The following is a 24,783-nucleotide window of genomic DNA, read 5'->3' on the forward strand; positions in this document are numbered from 1 at the left end:
TTCCGGTCTGTGTACGGTGTTTCGTGCTATGAAGTCCGACAATCCGAAATGAGACGTTTGGGGGGATAGACGTTTTTTTTTTTTTTTTTTATGACGTCCGCAGGTAAGAAGATTATACGTACACGTGTAGTTGTGGCACAAACGGTCCAATAACACCACAAGCAGCACACGTCCCGGCTTGCACTATAACCTAACCGGAGAACAGATCTGCCGCAGGTGTTCGGACGGATTTGTATTTGAGTGTAGCACGCAGGGACCGGTCGTGCCGTCTGTACACGATAATAGTAATAACAATATTATAAGCGGCTGGTGAATATTGTGCTCACAACAGTATCGCGTCTGTGCAGCGTCGTTGGGAATCGATTGCTGAAGGAACGTCTGGCGTAAAACTGTATTAGCTCGGCCAGACGCGCAAATCGAGGGCCGGACCAGAGGGGTGTAGATGGATGCAATTATTTTATGTTTCGTTTTTTTTATTTTGTTTGGCTCCCACTATTCCTTGTTTTAAGTTTTGTGTCTTAGACAAAACCCCTGTCGGGTCGACGTCATTTATACACATTATACGTCGCCTCGTATTGACGTCAACGCCAACCTCCGACTTAAATACAACAACAATTGACGTTATCGAAATACATTAACCGCTAACGTTATCACTGGGTAGACACTGGTAACGATATTGAGTAACACGAGTGAGATATTTCTCCGTCGAGCACATTCTTATTTTGCAATTATAGTCAATTCCTCTACAAACAATACATAAGCTATTGGGATGTATGCAATGGTGTAGCCAAAGAAATTTGAAGGTTATAACTGGTTATTATTTTTGCTTACCTTTTGGGCGTTGGGGCTATTGGTGTCCTCTTATCCAAAGAGGCAGTTTCTTTATGTGTACATTTACAATTTTTTTTTTTAGAACTTTCCCTCGACTGATTTCTGGCTACGCACTGAATAAAAGTGAAATGAAAAGATGACTGCAACGTGTTTTGTTCATATCAGATGTGTGCCTTCTTGCTAAATCAATATGTTTAATCAATTCGTCGATGGCAGATTTTAAAATGACAACACAAATTGAAAACTTGTAAGACCAAAATACCCCAATCGATGTGTTAAGACCAACCAAAGATAACCCGTAACACTTCAAGACAGTTAGTGACGAGCTCTGTTTTTGGTTGGTGTTTGGTTACACGAATGGCGTCCACCAACTTCAGCGGAAGTCAAAGTTTTTGACAACACTACCGCAGTACAGATCCGACTCTATCAGTAACTTCTGCGTGAGTAGCACAGTGTGATCACTTTATTTGTGTTATAACGTTTTTTGTATAATATAAGTGATCTATGAACAGGTACACATCATCATGCGATAACGGATCAGGACGCCTGGGTGTTCCCGTTGATAATAACCATTGATAACAATTTTTAGGTTATATTATTTTACTGTGTCTCGTTAAAACCAACTCTTGGAGCGTGTGCCTAACACGGAATACATAATATCAGCTATGATTGTCTGACTTTACGGTTTTGCGATAACAGTCTCGATTGTTCGACGACGGGTATTCCCCAGATGATGCGAGCAAACTATTATTATCTCGGCGTGTCCTTGCGTGTCGGTTGGACTGTTTTTCTCGCAGTGGAAACACCTGACGGATGGTAATAATGTCAATGTTGTACCTGATAATGTTCGTGCGTTGTACGGCGGCTACGGTTTGAAACGACGGATGTGCTCGGAGTTTGTGATTCACCGCGGTCGGCTCTCAAGGTCCCCCGGAACGAGAGATAGGTAGTGATGGAAATTGTGTATTTGAAAAAAAAGTGGAAAAAAAACTGGTCCGAATATTCCCGGTGTGAATATTAGTTTTGTATAATTTAAACGAGCCGTACAACAACAACAACACAAAATAAAAAAGTGAGAATGTCAAAAGATGTCGTGGGCGTAGCGTTGTTGCAACGCTGTCTACGTGCGTCCCACCACGTTTCCTATATTTCATTATTACTATTATTATTATCTCCTATGCTGTAATCCTTTTACGGAGCAAACAAACAACAAAAAAAAAATAGGCGATTTTCGAATAAATTTTTTTAAAAAAAAAACCCATAAGTAACGATGGATCGACCGTGGCGAGGAAGCTGATATTCCTTATGCTGATAATATGTACCTATGCTCGCTTCTTTTTTTTTTTTCATAATGTACAGTTGTTGTTGTTGTGCTCGTCCGTTCCACACGGCAAACACGTCTCTGTACGACGTCGACTTATCGGGTAAACAAAACGTTCTGACGCTCTATGATAGTCAAAAAAAAAACCACAAACGAAGACCGCGTTATAGGGGTTTACAGACCCTCCCCCTCCCTCCTGTCCATACTCGACAGAGCCATGCGGAAGTCGTTGTGAAACTGTTGGGCGAAAGAAAAAAAAACAATCGATTTTCAATAAGGCGAGATAATATTAGCCTCGAAATCGGTCGCACGTAAATCCGAGAGAAATCATATTATTATCATAACGTTTTGCCGTCACGGTCAGAGAGAGGTTACACACCGGTTGGAAACTGAACCAAAAATGCAATATTTTACGTTTTGTTAAACAGCAGCTCGTACAATCACATCAACGAAAACTTATTTGTTTCCAAATCCGTGTAAATAAAGCGAGGGTTTAATCACTTCTAAATTGTATAACGGTAAATATGTGTTGTCGAATGATTTTAACGGTTTCGACGACATAACCCCGGGTCTTAGTTCCGTGACCGGACTTAACAGGACCGTCGTGTAATTCCGGTTCGACTTAACAACACACCGACACCCGAGTTTAAATGAGATACATAGGAGAAATCAGGGGGTGTGGAACTTAGGATTCTAAAACTTAAAATTAGTGGTACATTTATTGTTACTTCAAAAAATAAATGTTGGTATTTTGAAAAGCACCAAATTTTAAGTTTTAAGGTTTTTAGTGTCCCAAGCCAAGTAATCTAATATTGTGAGCCAACTCAACCCGATAACATGCGACCCAAAAGAAAATATTAGATATTTTATTGTACCCATCAAAACAACTATCGGTGTGCGATAGTATTACCCTATTGTAATGGCTCGAATTTGATTGTATCAGACAAAGTAAAGAATTCCCAAAGGTTGAGTACTTGACTATACGTTTGACTAAATAGGTAAGATGGGTTTTCAGTATATTATGACCGAACATACCTGATACCACACAGCTGTTACAACATGCATAAGTAGTGTTGTGAATTGTGTAGATATAATATTATTATGTTTAAAATATTCTATCTATGATAAAGGATGGTTCGTTAAAATTGTATCTATAAGAAAACAGTTGTGTTTATAGATAACATAGTTAAATATATATATATATATATAAAAGCAATAGAAGTGGCCATTACTTCGAATAGTATTATCGCAGTCACAAATGATAAAACAGTATAATATATTATATTCTCGGTACCTATATGGAAGTCAACACATTTTTAAGGCAATTTATCAACAATTTTTACTGCTTTCTTAAATGTTATAAACGTTTTGACTGATAATATTGTTGTTATTTGTTAATATGGCAGAACTATCTTATCATTAGTGCTACAAATATACATCTAATAGTTGTAATTATTGTGGAATAATAATTTAAAACAAACTAAATGGAAATTACCACAATTAGATAAGTATTGCCGTTTTCATTTAAATTTTATTATGATAAAACGACCATTTTATTCGGATAATGTATTTAGATAGTTTTAGCTACATGAATGCACAGCAATAAAAATGAGCAATATTATAATAAGTACTCATAATGAAAAACTCGCCGTAAAAGATTTCTACATTTTCTTACTTGGTGGTAGGAGGACTAGGGAGGAGGGGGTTAAATTATCCTTATGTCTGAAAGTTAACGTTTAAATTTACTTTTGTGGTAATTCAACTTGTCTTGTCTCACGAATCAGATGCTTTGTCAGCAGTTAAATTTTCTAGATAAAGTGATCTAAATGCATTGTCTAGATACGACAGTGCACTTTATCGACAAGTCGCGTCGACCGCTATAGGGCTTAGATCATATCTACCGGGACATAGGTACAATTTATTTATTCATTTTTAATAACTATGTATTATAGATCAGTGTGACAAAATCAAAAAAAAATGAGGGTACTCCGTACTCGTGTGGTATTGACGAGACGCTGTCTAGGTTCAACAACTGCACCTGTCCGCTCAACGGCCACGTCCGAATGTAACAACGTTGTTACTCTTGACCGCGAGCGGTGCCGATGGGTGCCCTAGACTATCCGCGAGGAGGATTCTCGGGTCCTTTACCCACCCCCGTTCCCGTTCAACGGCGTTACTCCACCGGGACCGGTGCCGAACCCATATCCACGGGTCACCCAACACGTACCGGGTGCTCTGTCGGGACACGGCGTTCGCTCTGTATACATACACAATATAATGTACGACGGCGTTACGTTTACGACGCTGCCCGTATAATATTCCGTCCCACTTCACGTCCAATTTCAGCTGTGTGTGTGTGTGTCCTTTGCTGCCGTACCGAGACATGCACCGCCGCCTATTCTCTACCACCACCACCACCATTACCAGCACGGGTACGACCGCCGTTACCCAACTATACTATATACCGACGCCGCCACCTCCACCGCGGACGTCGCCTCTCGCTTACCATAGCCGCCGCCGCACGCGCATCCCCTCCACCGTTTGGTTGGCCGTACACATTTACAGCGCGACGGACACACACCGCCACCGGCGGCGCGCTCTTCTGTAATACACACACACTGACACACACACACACACAAAACGACGGCAAGAGGCGGCGGATAACACTCAATATGGCTTCCGTACGATTGGTCTCCGGTCGCGCGTCCGTTCGGTACCACTGCCAAGTGTAAAAAAAATAAATAATTAAAAATTTTACATCAATAATCCGATAGATATTTTTTACTCGACGGCTTGGCTTTTGGATAAAAAAAAAAAATATTATAGTATTTTTTTCTCGCTTCACACGGTTAAACGCGAACGTGCCGCATTCGGGTTGTGTATAATAAAAAATATTGTGTTGTGTGCTGGTCGGTGGTGTATGTGTTTTGTGTTTGTTTTGTGCGCTCGTGATAAGCCATGTCCGAAAACCGTGGTTGTTGTTGTAGTGCGGTCGAGATAAGGGCCAGCCCTTAAACGGCGTTCGTTCTTACCGGATCTACCGGCCGTTAGACGAGGACCAGCGGTCGAACAGAACCATAGCCGCCTGGAGAAATCGCACCGAAATGAGTTACCGGCCCAAACCTAACCCGTTCGACAGTCTCAGGAATTCGCCGTCCAACAACAGCCGCGGCTACATGTCAGCGTAAGTGTCTGTTCGGTGCAGTTAGCCGTAGGAATTCCGCCGTCTCGCTGTTGCGTTATCATCTGTGCGTTTCGCGTATTCGGGTCAGAGAAAGTATATTATGTTAGGTATACATTTCGCGTTCCACGTTCTTATCACCGCCATCCCCCCCCACCACATCATCGAGATCGGTTCTGCCCCGACCGACAACTCCTGCGTTGATAACGTTGTCCGAAAAAAATATCTGCCCTCACACCCAACAAATTTTGCACGTCCAGCCACAGCTTCCCCTGTGACAGCCGCCACGACTACAACGATCGGCAACAGCTGCTGTGGCGATCGCATGAGTGACCCCTTCCCCTGGGGACCGTTATCAGTCAAATGAGGAGGGGGGGGGGGCGAATGGCCCTAAGTAATCCGTCGATTCCAGCGACAGAGCTGGTTATGATTAGGTTTCTTTAAAAAAAAAAAAACCCAACCCGGCTAAGGTTTAAACCAATATTTTTGTGTAAAAACCAAATACTACTTCTCTATTGCCTCTACGCCCAAGACCGTCTTAGGCTACGCAGGAGCCCTTAGGCACGAGTTTGGGAAGCTTTTAGGAAAACCTAACAAAAAAACCCAAGAATGTAAATAGTATTATTCGGGGCCCCGTCAGGCCAGGGCTGGGCTCGTGCCCCACGTGCCCTTAGGGTAAAGATGGAACTGTCTACGCCCTTCAAAAACCAAACGGATCGGCGCATAATATTATTATAATCGGCAACCGAATCATACTAGTTTGTCACACACACCCGACTATAAAAGTGTTCCCCTTCCCAGCGAAAATATGCCATTTTTCGATTATCATCGCCGTCGCCGTACGAACCGTTTCGTAATAGGTTAATTTGTTTTTTACGCGCATAGAATGAGCTCAACTAACGTTAATGAAGTCGAATGGGGATTTTGGATTAATATTGTTTTGTACGGTAAACATCACAATGAAAAATCTCGTCGAATTAGTAAACGTTTACCATTGATTTATGTGCAGACGATTTACACGCCATTAGATCCCGTCATTATCTACTCCGACGTAGGTAAGCGATTTTTCATGGAATTTCGATGGTAAATTCCGTCTGGACTTTACGTGATGTTAAGTTCTATCAAAACGTAACACGCCAATATTGCTGATTTGCACAAAAATCCGTTAAAAAAAAAATCTGTTCCGGAGACACTCCCGTCGGCTATTAATAACCCTATTTTATTTACTTCACTTTCGTACTTATAATAATCATAATTTAATATAGCTGTTCACGTCTAAACGATTTTATTTACACCAAGTTAGTGTCAAAATTTTAATTGACTTTCCTTAGTTACAAAATATCAATTACTGTAAGAAAATACGAACGAGCCTTTTTTTTTTTGAAATTGTACTTTTAATCCAATTCCGGTTCATAACCAACTGCGACCGTTAGCACGCGCTTCGGCACCAATTAGAAACGATGGAAACTTTTCCAAAGCGATTTTCCTCGTTAAACCGACGGAAACTCGAATAATTGTAAAGGACTCGGTCGACTTAGCTAGTCCGTCAATAATAGTCTTAAATAATAATAACTGTTTTCCACTGCGATCCCGTTTGGTATGCTAACACGTCGTCGTGCAAATACACGGTGCACAGGTGGAGATTTCAATTCATCTGTCTATTTTGCCGAATCCGTTCCGGTACAAACTCTGTTGGCATGCCGCCGCATCGTTTACACGTTTGTCGGAAATTCTTTAAGCTACAAATTTGATTTATTTTCACATTCAGATACACAGATATAGAGTTTGCTAACTAGTGATAAGAATCAAAGTCGACGTCGGCCATTTTCGTAGGATTTATGTGTGTGTAAAATAATATATATGTTATGATATATGTGTGTGACTCTGTGCTTAACTCAAAATTGTTATAACACATAACATAATATATTCGGTACCTGTGTTTTTCCTCTAGAATATTCTAATCTGGTCGTAATTGTTGTTTTTTTTTTCATAGCTGAGCTCCTCCGTCATATAATAGTTACTCTTCGCGCCTCAGATAACGTCGCTTGCCCGTCTGTTCGCCTCTCTCCCTCTCCCTTCACTTGCGGTTTACGCTATCATGACGCTCTGATAATAATACGATTAAAGATAGAGAATCGTGCATACACATCAACAGGTCCGAGTGTGTTCAAAGTACGTCTACGCGCAGCTTCAGTAAGATATGTGTATAATATAATGTAATTTTTATTCGGCACTCGAACCGCACAATGTCCCCACCACTATTAACGTGGTCTGCTTGACACTGCATGTTCGTTTGTCCGTCAAAATTTATCCCCGTTGCTTATCGTTTGAATATTACATTGATAATTATTCTTATACACACCTCGTCGTATTCGTGAAGAACATGTTTTTTTTTTTTTTGCCTGCCCCGTCCACTCAATTATTGTCATTATTACTATCCGATTCGATTACGATAAGGCGTGTTGTTTTCATACGAGAGCTTTCCGGACGTTAAGCCCACGTCAATCGCCTCCTCAGTGGTTTATTTTCGTTGGGGCCGCGTCTATTTCGGAGTGCGTTCTCGGTAAAAATACACCAATGACGTAGTCCAACGGCTGGCTGGCCCAATGCTTTTTGGTATGTGGCAGTGGCGTGCTGGTATCTAACGGTTACTTGCCCCAAAAGCACAACAATCATCGGCACGGTACTGACTAATCGTCCCGATAAAATCTGTGACGGTTTAAAACAACAGCAGCAGCCGATTGCTGTCCACTACAATTGCATGATGTTGTTAACTAAAGACGATTATCACTTGTTGAATTCCGCTGTTTATTAGTCGCGATCGTTGTTAGATCAACTACAATAGCATAATTCCCCGGAAATAGGCCGGTCAGTCATATTTTGCCGTAAAGTTTATATAATAATAAAATCAATTAAAAAATGTTAGTTTTTCTATTTTTTTTTTTTTTTAGAAAACTATTTTACTGTTTAAATTTATATTTCTTTCGGCGTATTTTAAGTATCAAAATTTATTGTCGACTTGAACCAATTTTCAAATTTCTGCGTAAGGACGCCTTCGATATTTTTGTGCGAACGGCTCAGTGCAGCGAGAAAGGATTAAAAGTACAATTCAGTGATAAACCGGTTGTGGACACTTTTTTTCCTATGAGTTATGATACGGATGTTATCATTGCTCTTATAGTCGTTAGTTGTATCGTTAACGTCATTTTTAAGCTTCTTTATGGAAACGATAAATAACGTTTAACGGTTACATTTCATCGAAATCCATGTGATATTATTATTTGTAAACAAAGACTACCTCGATATAAACATGACGGATGAACAAAAGTTATGTGTACAAACATAGTTTTAAACAAAAATTCATTTGTATTGACTTCTACAATGACTATATTTTACGGTTTCATTAAACGAGCATTAACGTCATTCAATAATGACCATCTTAAGTGTAAGTACATCCTTGTTTTCTGTTTGTAATGTATGTGTCTTCAAATTATAAAATTAAGATTTCGACGAAGTAGGTACTTAAAAGTTTTGCTTGATCATTGTTGCCTGTTCGTAATATTCAATTTAAATAGATTTCATAACTTAAATTTAAGACGTGACTGGTGAAAAAATATGTTAGCAATATAATAACAAAAAATATGTTGTTGTTTACTAAAAAACAAATTTTCATCTAATCGAGATAATCTTGTTCGAAGTAACCAATCATAATTTGTTGTCTCACGGCCGTGGAATTATTTATCTATGCGGGCTAGCTGCAGGTTATCGCAGTTAGAATTTCCATACAAAAATATTATGTTTGTAGTAGAATTGCATTAGGGCATGCACCTGTAAAAGAAAAATAATATTATTGTATTCACGATTATTGTATATACTTTTTGAAAACAATTTCACATTCAGGTCGATTTTGTTGCTGTTTTTCATGTACAAATTGGGACAGGCGGTGACGTTAAAACTACTAATATTTGCCAACGTCGAATGATTATATTATAAATATCCTTGCAAACATTTTACATGAACGCCATTTTTTGGTTGTTTAGTTTTCCACAAACATATTTGTGTATCTTTTTAAATCCGGCTATGACATAACCGTGTTTTGCGCACACCCAAATATTACATTTGCGCTGGCATGCACAAAATGCTTTTCATTATTCAGCTAATATACTTCTCAAACGAGCTAAACTCAATTTTTTAAAAACCAAATGCGTTTTCTTCTAAATTGTAACAACACAAACAAATATACCGTTTTATATCGTTTCGAAATAGAAAATTTCATTTTATTACAACAATTTCGGTGACGTAATTCATCAATTGTGTTGGTAGTTATTGCAAACTTTTGCCTTTGACCTTGGCTAATTTAAATGGTCGCTCTATCCCTGTGTATACCGGTTGATTTTTTTAAATTACAAAACAATAGAATACAATAAATGCATTTAAATTATTAATCAATTATCCGACAACATAACTTCTGGTTCCAACATAATAAAGCGAGTGCTTCATCGACTGCGAGCCAACTTGTAGGTATAAATATTTTGTTTTCGATATTTTTTTCTTATTATTTATACACGTTTTGGCATACTGCACTTTTGTTGCTTTAATAGGAATTTTTCACTATGTAGTGTTCAATTTTTAAACCGTTTCTAACTGGCCCGCTGCAAATGGCGTTAAGTTGTGAGTTTGAAATGGATTTATTTTTTACGATTTCTAGAATTTTTTTGTTACTTATCAATTATCATGTATTAATATCAATAAATAAATCTTGTCTTGGAATGCGCAACTGTGTAAATCGATGATATTGTATTTTTGATAAATTTTATTCGGAGCTGGGCAAGTTACTTAATTCCAGTGTGAGAGTATCATAATTTATTAATAATTGTGATACTTTTTTGCTTTGAATCCGACTCCATTCCTTACTGGTGGCCGAGGTCGACGCCTATTAGCTACTGTACCATACAGGTTGACAAGACTTTCGGTGTTCTGATCAAAAAAAGTATCTGAATTTAGTAATTTGTAATTACTGTTACTAATTACTCGGCCGCTTTGACTGTTTAAAATTGTAAACCTTCCCGACGCATGTCTTTAGAGGACTCGGGTGCCGGGAATTCGGGATGACCTTTTTTCGGTAGCTGTATTTCGATGATAGCGGAGAGAGAAGGTGTCGAATGACTTGGAAACCCCTTGTAGAGCTCATTTGTGGTTATGGATATTCCTGTACTGGATAACCGAACGGTTTAAAAAGAGCGTACTTACATTATGATTATTACGACGGCGACAACGTGCGCGTGCAACCAGCAACTCTGTTGTGCGGACAGTGTAAGATCACGTCCTCTGCTGTGTGCCATCACAGTCTAAACGTGCACGACAAACAGACGGCAACGCCGCAACAGTCGTTCGCGATGACATCGGCCATTAATATTATACATATATATATATATATATATGTATAAAGATTATTGTGTGTATGTTATTTCGCTTCGGGGTGTCCTCGTCCCGCTTTCCGGCTCGCCCGGGATAGTCGTATAAATCACGGGAAGGAATTTTCAAAAAAAAAAACTAAGACCCCCATACAACACACAACAGTATCTCTTAATTTTACCACTATCGCGCGACACGTTTCCCTGCCCCCCGAGGCCTAAATAGATTTCCCGACACCAGATGTCTTCTAGCGTACGCAAGTCGTGTCATAGCTTACCAATAATATATATATGTACATATTTTTTTTAACTTTAAAAAATGCTAGAGTGTGATTTTATACAACCCCGACCGACGACGACACGTCAATTCGTTTTTGTTATTTTTTCAAAGACCGTTTTAATTAAAAATACAATTTGTAAAGCTCTGCGAGGTCAATAAACATTAGGCGGAGATCAGGGAGGATGGGGGTTGGGATACTAAAAACCTTAAAGTTTAAAATTAGTGCTTTTCAAAATATCTACATTTATTTTTTAGTAAGAGATTTGTTGAAATAAAAAAATTAGAGTAGCACTAATTTTAACTTTTAAGGATTTTAAAAGGTTTTTAAAATCCCAATGCCACCCCCTATCTTAGCTAATGGCAGTAAAACAACTTGATGAAGTATAGCTGATAAACTTATATTGTTGGCCTGTCGACTTTTCACGTTAATCCGACCGGGTCGACTCTCAACATTACATATGGACAATACTCTATAGGTTTTTGAAAGCACGGTCGCCACGACCGCGTTTAGGTAACCCTTTCATTAGGGATCCAATTAGGGTCGTTACGTCAGCGCCAGAATTAGCACCCAAACGACCCGAGTAGGTAGTATATTATTTTACTGGCAGCGAACAGTGTTTGCGTTTTTTAATCGAGCTGTAGAAGAATTCCTTTGAATCGTTTCTTTTTTAACTAAATATGTTACCAAACTAACTATTGCTAAGCTTTTTGTGGTGTTGTTGCCGTCGTCGAAATTTCGAGTCGGCTCTTTGTAATGGAAATTTTCAAAATTACTACCTTCCTTACTCGTTTCTACTTTTTTCCGCCGCGTCTCGTCGTGTACTTAGGCCGACCCGAAAAAACGGCTTCCGGTCTGTTGGCTCGTTTGAAAAGATGTATCTACCGGCGACGGCGACATAGTCTTTTTATCAACTAGCTGTGTTTACTCTTACACATTCGCCGCATTGTTATACGCTTTATGGACGATACTCGGAATAGACCGGGGGTGAAAGACCGGAATAATTTGCCCTTTGGCTTTATCATTGCCGGCAACCGCCGCACACCTCTCCCACGTCGTATTTATCCAGTTGTTTGTGGAAATATACAGAAATGTCGGTCGACCCGCCGCCATCGCCGGCCTAAGACTCATTCCCAAACTCGGTTATAAAGACGAAAAAGTTATTTAATTATTATTTCGGTTCGCTTTACCTCCGTTGCCGCGGAATAAGTACATATTAACGCGGCGGGAGAAGGGCGGCGGGGTTTTCGAATATTTTGCATCGTTTTAGGTACACTTATTATAGTTAAAAACGACAAACGTGCGGCCGCGCAAGTCTCCTTCGATTCGACCGAGTTGGGTTTGCGTCGCCGAACAAAGTAATTTGTGTTTACAAATTATTACAAACTCGAATAAAACACCAAGTAGGTTTACAATATTACATTACTGCACTCGATAGTAATGTAACGAGCGTGTATCGCAGTCCCAGTCGTTTCGAACTCCATTCGCGAGTTTATCAAAAGTAATAATTATAATATTATTACGGTTGGGTGTTTCATTTTTTTTTTTTTTTTTTTATCATTAATAATTCATGAGCGACGACGAAACGTCCGTTTTGTAAATTGACCACTGCTCATAGAGTTTGTCGAAGGTACGGTTACACGGTCGGTGCTGCTCGTTAATCGTATGCAAACTTGACTTGTACGAATCGGATTTGCGGTAATGTTTCTGTCGGTATTTTTTTTAAATGTATACTATTTTTTTTTAATAGACAGAACATGAAACTTACTGAAACGCAGTTTTTTCGAACATTTCGAAAACATAAACAATAATTATTACCTATACCGTGTGTATCGGGTCCGACCAAATAGAGTCCACATAAACATCACGACGAATAGTAATAATATAATAATAACATATTTAATATAAACTGTTTTTCAGCAGACGCAGGCCGTAACGATTATGCTTGTAAATCTACATAGATTCCAATGTTCTTGCGAATAAAACTATTGTAGAGTCTTTAATTTTTTTTTTGTTGATTAAGAGAAACTGTCTGGCTTGTACCGATGTCAATTGTATTAATCGGGGGGGGGGGGGGCGGTGGTCTTGGGTTGGTTTCCTACGTGCCCTTTAGTAGTTGTGTGATAAAAAATTTAATTTACTAGCCGGTATTATATTGTAACCGTATATTTTTTAGCGAAACACCATTTGCGCAAATATATTTTTTTTCAATAAATTAATATTTGCTCATTAATTATACGTCAGGCTTCCGAGTTGGAAACGAGGCCGGTTATCGTTGTAAAACCGGTTTCAGCTTGCTAATGACCGTTATCAGGCGCTCTTATCAGTGTCACCGCGACCGTGGTCGTGTTCGGCCGTCCAAAATTATACATTTTGCGGCGCAGTTTTTTTTTACGCTTCTGTCTAACGATAAGTCAACAACCGATGCCCTTATTTACTTCGCCTAGGTCGCACGCATTATATCGTTGTTATTGGCACATTTATTATTATTATCACCTTCGCAGTTGAGTATTATTATCGGCGCACTATTGTTGTTTTAATATTAAACTGTTTACCCTGTTGTTTACTCGGGTATTCGGCACAAATATTGTAATTAAGAAACCCAGAGTCCACCGCCAACGAATTCCTACGGTGTGACACACTGGCTGCGAATAATATTGGTGCACAATACGAATAACAATTGCCGATTATTATCGTCGTGTGTTCGGAATACGTTTATCGGACGTTGTGTTTAAAAATCTCCATTCGTCAGCAGCTATATTTTCATACTATCCCACACGCCCAACAAATACATTAAGACGCTGACCGATACACTCGCGTCGAATAAATTGAAAAAAAAAAAAAAAAATTATGCGTAAAAATTCCAAATAGGATCATTCTCTCGTTTGTTTTTTTCCTAGCTTTTTTCCTATAAGCTTCAGAAATCGTCAATGCCAAATATTCATAATATGGCACCATTTCAAGTCTTTGGTCCGGCTAAACAACACAGCCTACGCCTACTTATTGCCGTTTGCCGATGAAAGGGCAAATTATCGTGTCCCGACCTATGTGGTTCGAGTGTATTGTAATGTATTTACACTGTGTAGGTACCGCTGACAAGTCGAGGGCCGGGTAACCTAACCGTGTGCAATGCATGTCCCTTAGTGTAACAAACCGGTTTTTTTTCCCTACAGCTAAGCGATGACCGATTTCGTAATAGTGTAATAAGTGTACCGCCCGATGTTGTTGTTATCGTCGTCACAAACGTATATTAAGAAGTTAAATGGGTCGGGAAGAAAATATGTAGTGCGTTTCCCACATAAACCTAATGCTGTAATCTATGTATATGCGGGGCTATGATTTCGATGCCGTTTGTTTGAGTACGAGTATGTGTATATAGTTTGTGTTTTCGACTGGAAGGCCAAAATCGTTTTTTGTCTTCATCCTCGCGTATCGTTTTTGACCGTAAATCGAATCGTATAAATATTGTCGTGGGACAGCCTCCCGGGTCTGGGAAAACAAAACACCGGATCTGTTCGCCCCCTATTTGTCGTCGCTTGCTCGTCCGTTTGGCCGACAGCAGGTAAATATTCTTCGTCGTTCACACACACACACACACGCGAGCTAGTATTATCATTTTTTTTTTTTATGTCGGCCCAACTATAAACCTGCCGTTCGCCGTCGACGCCTTGTCTGTAACATGAACGGTCGCACGTCTCGGTGCTGTGTGTCATGCGACATCGGAGGCTAGGTCTCTGATATATTAATACTATGGAGATATTAAATAACAATAGCAGTGTGATAGATCTGCTGTTTTTCGAGCCCGACGAGTGGATGAACACAAAATTAGTATGACGGAATATAGTACAATATTATTTCACGTCTTGTTTTTTTTATTGCCTTTTTTGTCGCGAATTTCAAAACGATACCCCGGTGAAGAATTTCCTAAACGAAATTCGAGTGGTGAAAAAAAAATGAAAATCTCAGTTTCCGGCCTCGGGTCTCGATTTGGGATTTGCCCGGCCAAAGTCTATGGGCGCGTGTTGCTCCGGTGCGAACGAAAAAACCGTCGCCGTCGTCGCAGCCGGTGCCTCAGTGTATAGTTGAGGTCAACGACCATTGCCAATGAACGTCGGCAGTAGAACCATCGCGGTTATATATTGTACATATATATATATAGATATGTTCCCCCCTCGCCAGCACGATGCACATACAACAGACATCAGCCGAACTGAGACAACACACAACAATATCTTTGTGCACTTCTCCGGTTTTGCTGCTCACTCTATGCTCGATCACACACAAAGTAGTATTGTTGTTATCATATAGTAGCCGCTTTGGCCGAGGTAATCGAGATCTTCTCTCTCCCCAACACGGTATAATAATAACATAACCTATTATTTTATATACACACACAACGGTGCGGAATACCTTGCACAGTGCACACCGTAGCCGTGTACAAATTTCCTATAGCTCCTATCACACTATAATACCGTTGCTTTTTACCCGAATCGAGTCTCTTATCATACATTCAACATATGGAGAGGAGTAAAAAAAAACCGTGCGTGGTACGAAGAGCGTATTGCATTTAAGGATGAACGCCCAATTTTATATCGGACGACTTCAAGCAGCATTCAACCACCTTATAATAAGTGCTAATAGTCTGTGGTGTTGACCTCATTTTTTAACTTGGTTGCTTACACAATTCAAATACTGACTATCTTACCGTTAGTGGAACTCCTTGCCACCAAAATTCCTCATCTTTCATAAGACCTCTAAATATGTTCTGTTAATGTTATGATTTTATTATTATGTGCCTTATTATTTTAATTCTAACCCATAACGCTAACCTAACTTGTGTGTTAATAAGATTAAAATCAAAATATTATTATACGAAATTAAATGACACTATAACACCCGACACCTTGTTGACAGTTTTAATATACCTAATTACAAAATCAAATTAAGCGCCGCATGAGTGATATAATAGGTAATTAATTAGCTATTGGGATTTTTTATCAATTTCTACTTAAAAACTCTAAAAGCACACTTGGATTGTGTAGCTTGATAAGTCAACTATACCAAAAAAAAAAAATATATACTGACTGGCGACTAATAAACAATGACCAATCCGTTTATATTTATCAATTTTACTAGGGGCAATTAAGACTAAACGCTTTTAAAACGTAAATGTAAGCAGTACAGATGCGGTAATTCCTGTCATGTAGGTGAAACGGTTTTCAAGCCGTTGACCCAATCGAAGCCACTCTTTAAAACGGCGTTCTCCTTTTAATAACAATGTAAAAAGCCGTGCTTTTGATAATCAGCTAGTGATAAAACGTTTTGCATTATTATTCTACATTGTTATTGTACGATGTATGACATTTGATTTCCTTTTAAATACAACAGTATAAATTTAGGCAGGCGTTTGTCGGTTCAACCGGTAATAGAAACGCTGCAATAATGTTACTTTATAATATGAATTATTTAAAAAAAACTAGGTATAGTCGGGTGACGCATGATTGAGCGCGTTAGTTCTGGAGAGGTCTATGCTGGTTTTTTAACATTCAGAGTATCGTCCGTCACCCTCTGCAACATTAAAAAAAATCTAAACGGAAGTCTTAGGTATTTTTAAATGTATCTCCATACTAAATCATTCAATCACCAAGGGCCTAGATCATTCGTTTATATTCCAATATCATCCTAACTGGTAAAATTTGAATTGTAATGAACTGAAACAAATTAAATGTAGTTTATTTTTATAGAAGTAGTGAAATGTTTTATTGTCCATCAAATAGTGTATTAGTATACATATATATAAAGCTTTAAATTGAAACAAAAACGTAATCATTGAAGTACCTTACCAAACGGATTTTCTATCCGTTTGTATTTAGTTGTTTTATTCATATTTATATTACTTTCTTTTATCTTATGTAACATAATATACGGTTACATTATACAGTATCGTTGTTGTAATTTTAGTTAAAAACTTAAATGTAATTTATTTGAAACCAATGTCAAAATTACTGTTTATTTTGTATACTATCAAAATTAACAATAATGTATGTACAATTTGACATACTTCACGTTCTGTTTGCATTTAACAATTTTTTTTGAGCACCCACATATTATTTACTAAAGATCATTGCTCGGAGAAACAAAAACGGCGTCGGTAATATATTTAGCCTGTTTCTTAACTTTCTGGCTAGTCGGTTAGGTATGAGGGTAGATGGTTTTTATGGTACTTTGGGAGCAATCTCGTGAGTAGTTCAATCGGTTTGAGTACACACCGGTTCGTGGTAGAAACTGCATAATAATGCCGTTGACTTGCCGACGAGCACCCGTTCTGTTTATTATGTAGCAACTAATAGTAGTTAAACGTTCAGGGGCAGAACTGTTTGACTTTTGTACAATGCGAATGCAAAGTGAAGGAAAAAAAACGGCGATTCTTTTTAACGCTAAGGTTATTGTTAACGGATTCCGAGTATTACTGCGAACGGCGAACATTCCCAAACTTCATTCGTGCGGTACTTAAAGCGTGCCGGAGCTGGTTGAACATTTTTTTTATGAACTGTTGATTTTTTTCTCTCCTTTTATTCGAACTCGCGCCTCGTCCGGGGCCGGGTATAAACGACGGCTTTTAATAAAATAATACAAGTATTATAATGATATTTCAAACTTATAATATTGTCGTCGACTGTCGATTGAAGGTGGTTTTTATTACTACGGTTTTTATCGTATTGTATTAATAATATTTACCTCTGTCGACATTTTCCGTCGAATGGCAAATATTTATAACGGGTATTCAATGAACTTCACGGCAGCGGCGGTGAGCATATAATATAATGTAATCCAATTGTCTGGCGGCACGCAACTTTTGCCATATACACGGCACTGCCCCACTCATCGCTAAGTCGGTTGTGGGTGTGTGTATTATATTATTGACATTACGCAACCCGTACAATGTGTCGAGTCGTTCCACGAAATGTGTATGTTTTATTTACGCAAAAAGCACATCCTTTGAATGCCCGTTTTAATAGAATAATCGGTCGGTCGGTCGGTTGTGAATGTATGTGTGTGTGTGTGTGTGTGTTGTGTCTGTACAATGTAGCGTTGTACTTCTTTTTTAACGTACACAATATAATATAATAATGCGATCGACGTCCTGACGGGGTTGAGCTTGGACTTATTTCGGATAAAAAGAAACTCGAGCAACCGACGCGACTTAACTACACATACGCCCTATCCTACTCGTTAAATCCGACTTTTAAAGCCCAACTAAACGGTCTAGAAATATAGATGTTAAGACCTGTATATTTTGGAGTTTCGTAAACATATCACCGGGTTCGCCGTTGTAATCACACTCGAAGGTCTTACTCGAGCAGCTAACAACTTAAGTACCTACTCCACGTGTTTTCGCTATACACGTCTGTACAAAAACAGACCACCGCCCTCGTTTAAATCCCGAATGGAACTACTGTGAACCAGCGTTGAGGTCGTGATCCCGTCGATCCGAATTTGGAAAAAAGAAAGTTCTTACCGCCTGAAAGCGTTTCTGTTCTTATTGTGTACAGCATAAAATACACTTGTAAAATACACTACCCGTTAAAAAACGAACTCGGATCATATTAATATAGAAGAGGATATTAACGTTGATTTGCTATCGTCGTCGTTGTTCGTGTTGTTTAGCGCACCGCCCCTTGTCGAGACGCAAAAATAGACATCCGCTGGTTGTTTTATTTGTTGGTAGGGAGAGAAGGGGTGAGCCCAAAACCAAGTATACATAAACCCTCAGGCATCGGCCGCCGCCGCCCGTCGTTTAGATTTCAGACTGGGGAACAATATATTAAATATACGGGTGAATAAAAAAAAAATATGCCATGTATATTCTCTTCTCGTCGACGTTATATTATATAGTGACCGCCACCGTGGCCGCCCTAGGGATAAACGCGACTATTGATTTTCCCTGTGTATATGTGTCTTCTGGGGTGTTCTCTACCACATACACAAACAAATTTTCTTTATGGCTTCATGTGCACACAAGCTCTATAAAAGTCCAACGCTTGTCATTAATAATTATTACAACGTACACAACAGACAATTTTCCACGCAACCGACCGACCCTAATTGTCTCTCTTACTCTGCTCATTGCCTTGTACATCATGTTGTACATGTTGAACGGCGTCGCCTCCGTCGTTGCACAAGTCTATCCTGCATCGTCTCCCTTAAGCAGTTCTTGACCTCCTCCTCCCACGTGTATTAAATATCAAAAGCGACGATCCCTACAAGAAAGTATTACAAACGCGACCCGCTAAAACTCTTGTAAATCATTTTTTCTTGCGCTTTTTATACGTCGAATCTCACACACGATTGAGTAATGCTTTCTTCGGCAGATGTCGCATTGTAAATTCCAATTCATTAGCATTCCCCTCACATGTGTGTACACACACACACACGAACATGCTCGCGCTCCCTTATTTGACGACAACAGGCAGAGGAATGACGGTGGAGGTCACGTGGCCGGTAGGGTCTTTCACCCCTTCTGCGTTGCCTCTGTCGCATCCGAGAAGATCCCCAGCTAAACCGCGCCGAGTCCCATACACACAATTTCCGGTTTGTTGTTGTGCATCGATCCTTGGTTATGCACTATATGCTATTGTTGTTAACTGTTGCAATCGATTTGTTAGCTGGTAGATATCTACAGTTAGTGAAAGATACTATGCAATGCTCTTATCATGGAAGAAATTATAAATTGTTTATGTTTTACCCATGGTTATAGTATCATATTTAGTGTGAAAGCCGCTCTAAAAAGATATTTTACCAATTTTTTTCTTTCTATCAGTACAATGAGTATATGTATAGTAACTATAATTAACGACTGACGCAGCTACCGTGTGCAGTATGTGTGTTACTTTGAGTACGTGACGTTATCGAGGTTATACGGCCGTCCGGACATGAGTTCCACCTGGAGATCTTCGGTGGTCGCCCGGCACATGTCAGGTGTGCGTCGGTGGTCGGGGCAGCTGTAGGGTATACTGTATACATTCGGAATTTCTCTAGCCGGTAGAGGGTGGCAAGAAAAAGGTCTATTTTACGAAGCAGCTGATTTCATAGCATTGCGGTGTCTACCTGTAGAATTTACCGGAATCCTCCACGGGTACAAAAAAAAAAACACTCCTTTGCACTGTTACCAAAATATTATATACCTGTCTGGGTGCATCTGTTCCCGTGATCGTCCCCCAGCGTATCTATATTCGGTTAGGTTTAGGTACATATTATTATTATGTATCTGTGCGCACACATGTTACTACACGGATTCAATACTATTATGTTTTAGAATCGGCAGTTCGGCCGGTCGTTTTTTAGGCCGTCTGAAAACGATCACTTAATATAAAATATTTGGGCTTTGGCCATCTGTCGCACCGCACCGGTCAGCCTGACCGTTGAACCGCTATCGGTCGATCAGGTGCAATCTGTATGTGCCTAGCGGAAAACCTCGACGCGCGCCGACCCTTATTGTTAAAAATTGTTTTCGTTTAAACGGGTTTGCTGCTTGTATTAAAATGTGTATTTGATTTTGTTCTTTTGCAGGATGGAACGGGAAAAGCAACGAGAAAAAGAACGGCAGTCCCGTCAGCAACAAGTATCCGAAAACAACGTCAAAGACAAAAAAGAACTATTCGGGTCGCCGGTCAAGGTAATTATTATTTGTTGTTTCCGTAAAAATCTAAATTGGCTGGCCATTGTCCCCACCTTCCTATACGCTATCCAAGCCGTGCCGCCAGTGGGGAACCTTGCTTATTCCGACACACTCGATTATACGGCCACCAAGACCGTCGTCTTCTGGATATTGCCGGTCGGCCGGGGGAATTTCCTTTCTCCTAACCGAGAGAAAATATATAGTCAATTTACTTTTGTTTTCGTACCGCCCGCCCACCGAGCGGCACATTCGCCGTGTATCTCCACTAATATAGGTAATAGTGAAACTGCCTACCCGTGTATGTAAAAATAATACACTCTGAACTGGTTGGCCTTAATACGAAACACACCGCCGTATATAATATGCAAAATGTAGGGACAACAGCTGTTTTCATTGCATTACATAATCTAATATGTACAACGTGAATGCATTTAGCCCGGTTGCATAAACATGCATTAAGCGTTTAATAAATCCTTATACATGTTTAATAATTCTAAAACCGTCACCAGCGGTTGTCGGTCTATTAAATTTTAAAATAAACTTGACAATTTTTTAACAGCCCTTTTAATTCCTTTCTAAATACTTCTTAAAACAATTTTTTCAATTCACTCGATATAACTATAAATTACTATGATAATAAAAACAAATCCTTTTCAGCTCCGCATAGTAATTTCAAACCAATAGCGATTACTTTATTTAGTATGCGTGTATTTTAAATAATGTTAGATATAATTATTTACCACCTCATACATCCATTAGCTTATATATCTCATATCAACGTAATATAATCGCTGGTATTTGTTTTTCCCTCATTGGCCAACCTCGTATTATCAATATTAGTCATTTTTGATTTACGTAAAAACGGTTATAGAAAGTACCTCTCTGCCTAGCTGTTGCTGTTGTCGTTAATGGTATATATTTCTTGCTAGGTATTACAAGTATAGTTTCCGTTAATTCATTGGATTTTATTCACAAAACGTCTCGCCATCATAATATTATAATGGTTATCGAAAATAGGTTAAAATATTATACAAGAAGTATTTCGAGTGTTATTATTCGTCTATCGTGTATTATACACACAATCAGCCTATGACCTTTTTTATGCTTTCCCCTAAGCATTTTATCGTATAATGTAATATAAAATATTCTCACACGCGTCGAACCGAACGTTGACCCGCAGAGTGCCACCCTCTTACCGGCTGGTGATTCGTGTAAAGAATATAGGCTTTCTTTCCCACCGAGTCAACTAGACGACAGTCGTTCGGCTTGTGGGGTGGGAAATGTCAATTATTACAAACATGTGAAAATTAATGATTGTTTTCTAATGACGTTAAGAGGAGCGTATTGAAAGGGAATGGGACGTAATAATAATAATAATAATATGATTTCAGTTTTTTCATTCAGTTTGCCACAACTGGCAGCATTCGACAAGCGGCTGACATATTACATAAGTTTTTTTTGGATTTTTATTTCCTGCCCTATATTCTCTCTGAAACATAATCTACTTATATACTTGTATATAAAATGCTAATATGATAACAGTATGCTATTTCATCACTACTATTAAAATATATTATATGTACCTACGGCAGTTGTCACGCTGTAAATAATTATAATAACAATCGTATGGAACTGTATGGTGTTCACAGTGGGCGATTGTCACCGTTTCTGCGTGATTTAAATAAGCATTTATTTTTTGTCCATCTCCTCTGATGGTCGATACGCGTGTATGCTTCGCGATAACGTGCACGAATAAATGTGAGTGTTGTAGAAACGTGCGCGGTGTTTAGTCATCCCGCACACGTACACAAGCCGGTCGATTGGTAAGTCCTACCCGTGACGAGAAGATGGCCCGGCCAAATTGCACCTCCCACAAACCGCATCATAACAATCAAAATGTATCACTTAAAAAAATAATAATAATAACAAAACGAGACTATCCCCGGCTAATTGTAAATGACCCCCCCCCCCCGACCGCTCCCGCAATCAGGGGGATCTGGAAAGTCTAAATATAAGTATACACGCTTTTACGGTGGTTTACATAAAGGTGTACAACGATACCTTATCAGTGGTTCGAGATTTGTTTTGAATTGTCTACGTTTTTTCAAATTCGATTTAAAGTAGTTAATCTAAGCATATATTGTCTTATGGAACAAACAAATGTTCTCATAAAACAATAAAAGTTTCAGCAATCCATATTGTTTATCTAGCAATAATATTCATTTTAGCAGAAATTGTCGTTCAATCAATTGTATCGTCATAGCGGTTTGTACAAACACAATCTGACGGACAGTTTTCTTGTCAAATCGTTACTACAGTTCAACGACGAATTTCCACAATGTTACATTATTATATTTCGAGTTTATAGAGGAAAGGGGGAAAAAATCATATTCTATGTACACGGTTTACGATCGATTAAAGTCAACTTGTGACATCCGGTGTGACGGAAGTCGACAGAGTTGATGACAAAAACTCTTCCGCGTACTTTGGAAGAGAAATCACCGTGACACTATATTACCGCGGCAGAGGGTGTAGTTTTCTCGAATAAAAAAAAAACACACACACACACACATACACAATTGTATTTCGAATAATTTAACTTATCTCAAAGCTGCAGTGTCGTCGAATGTTCTAGGTCATAAGCATTGTGTTTTTTTTCTTCTTCTCCGCTGAATCATTTATCACGTTTGACGGATCTTTGTGTATATATGTATGTATGTGTCCGATATTGTATTGTGTTAAACTCGGTGCGTTGTTATTCGCTCGAGCAAAAGAAACAATGGCCGAGATTTCGATTAGGTACACTCCGTTGGCGTGTGTCAAAGTGTGCGCAGCACAACAGACGACATTGTGTGGTATGAACTTTTGCATTCAAACTTGTTCATTTTCACCGCCCGCTAATGTTATAACAACAATAATGATATTATTATTGTTGTAATAAAGATGTGCACACCTCTAACCGTCGTAATGTTTACCACGCTTTTTCAATCACAAAACAGAGATCGACCAAGGACAAATTTACTTACACCAACTTTATCGGTTTGGTCGATCGAATTATATTTTATCGAATAAAAGTTTGCATAATACCGATTCTTACGTTGTATATTATTGGCACAACGTTAATATTGTGATTGGTTACGCTAATAAATCAATTTGATGGCCATAAATTTTAATTTCAAAGTAATAAAAAATCAGTCCTATTGTGAAAAAAAAGAAGCGTCAAATGAACACACGGGCATGTTTTATTCTCTGGCTGAACGTAAATAGGTCCAACTGGCCATTGCAATGTAAAATTATATCTATAGGCGGTATACGTGACAATAATGGTGCTTAAATAAATGTTTAAACAATCTAGTCTGTTTTAATCAATGACAAAAAACTATAAAAAAAAAAAACTAAATTAAATTAAATTTTCACGAATGTTTTTGTTCACTTTTGTGTAACGGTTTTTCTAATCGTCCCACCTTCTCGAGTTCCTCAGGCTTGCCATCTGTTGGCCGAGTGTAAGCAGTGTGTTTATCGAAGTTCCACAGCATGCAAATCGTATAATACAATTATTACAGTATTTTAATCGGTCTACTACGTTTCTTTCAGTATTGTATTTGTCCGGAATGTCATTGTCGACATCGACATAATTGCCCGGTCGCTTTATCGCAAATCACCAGTATATCTGTAACCTAGTATTATATGTGAACTAATATCATTATGCCTGTTCCGTTGTCATTCGACCTATACACCGTACACGTGCAACCTATAGACCAGTACCACTTGAAAATTTGATATATTTTAACTATTTGTATGTTTGTTTATTGTAATTTTTTTTTTTTTGGTTCGTCCTTGAGCGTCCGCCGTTAAATCGTTTTTACAATATTTTAATGATTACTATTCCGTGGACTTGACGGATAGATTTACATGAGTTCGACAATAAGCATTTAGTATCACGATTGATACAGCAAATGGGTGTACGTTTGCGTTTAAAAGGTGAGAACTGAGAAGTACAATTTTTCTTTAAAATGGTTTATTTGCCATTGATAAACTATAGATAGACGTGCGGTTATTATGTAAAAAATTCCAAACTT

General features: G+C 38.8%; 1 protein-coding gene across 7 annotated transcripts in view; it reads left to right on the plus strand.

Annotated features, from left to right (window-relative positions):
- Positions 1–24,783, plus strand: part of LOC126847403 (AF4/FMR2 family member 1) — a 158,906-nt gene that overhangs the window by 111,963 nt on the left and 22,160 nt on the right. For 5 of the 7 annotated variants that reach the window (XM_050587603.1, XM_050587599.1, XM_050587600.1 and 2 more), the window contains one exon: positions 20,596–20,701. In XM_050587603.1, coding sequence (XP_050443560.1) covers positions 20,596–20,701 — 106 coding nt within the window. Of the gene's footprint in view, positions 1–1,252; positions 1,272–4,774; positions 5,337–20,595; positions 20,702–24,783 lie in introns of those variants that run through there. The other 2 variants (XM_050587605.1, XM_050587602.1) reach the window with 2 other exon arrangements.

The sequence above is a fragment of the Adelges cooleyi genome, unplaced genomic scaffold (assembly GCF_023614345.1).
Source record: "Adelges cooleyi isolate 19-005CV unplaced genomic scaffold, UGA_ACOO_1.1 ACOO_flye_CR_arks_rails_tigmint_CR_PRNA_108, whole genome shotgun sequence".
Taxonomy (NCBI): domain Eukaryota; kingdom Metazoa; phylum Arthropoda; class Insecta; order Hemiptera; family Adelgidae; genus Adelges; species Adelges cooleyi.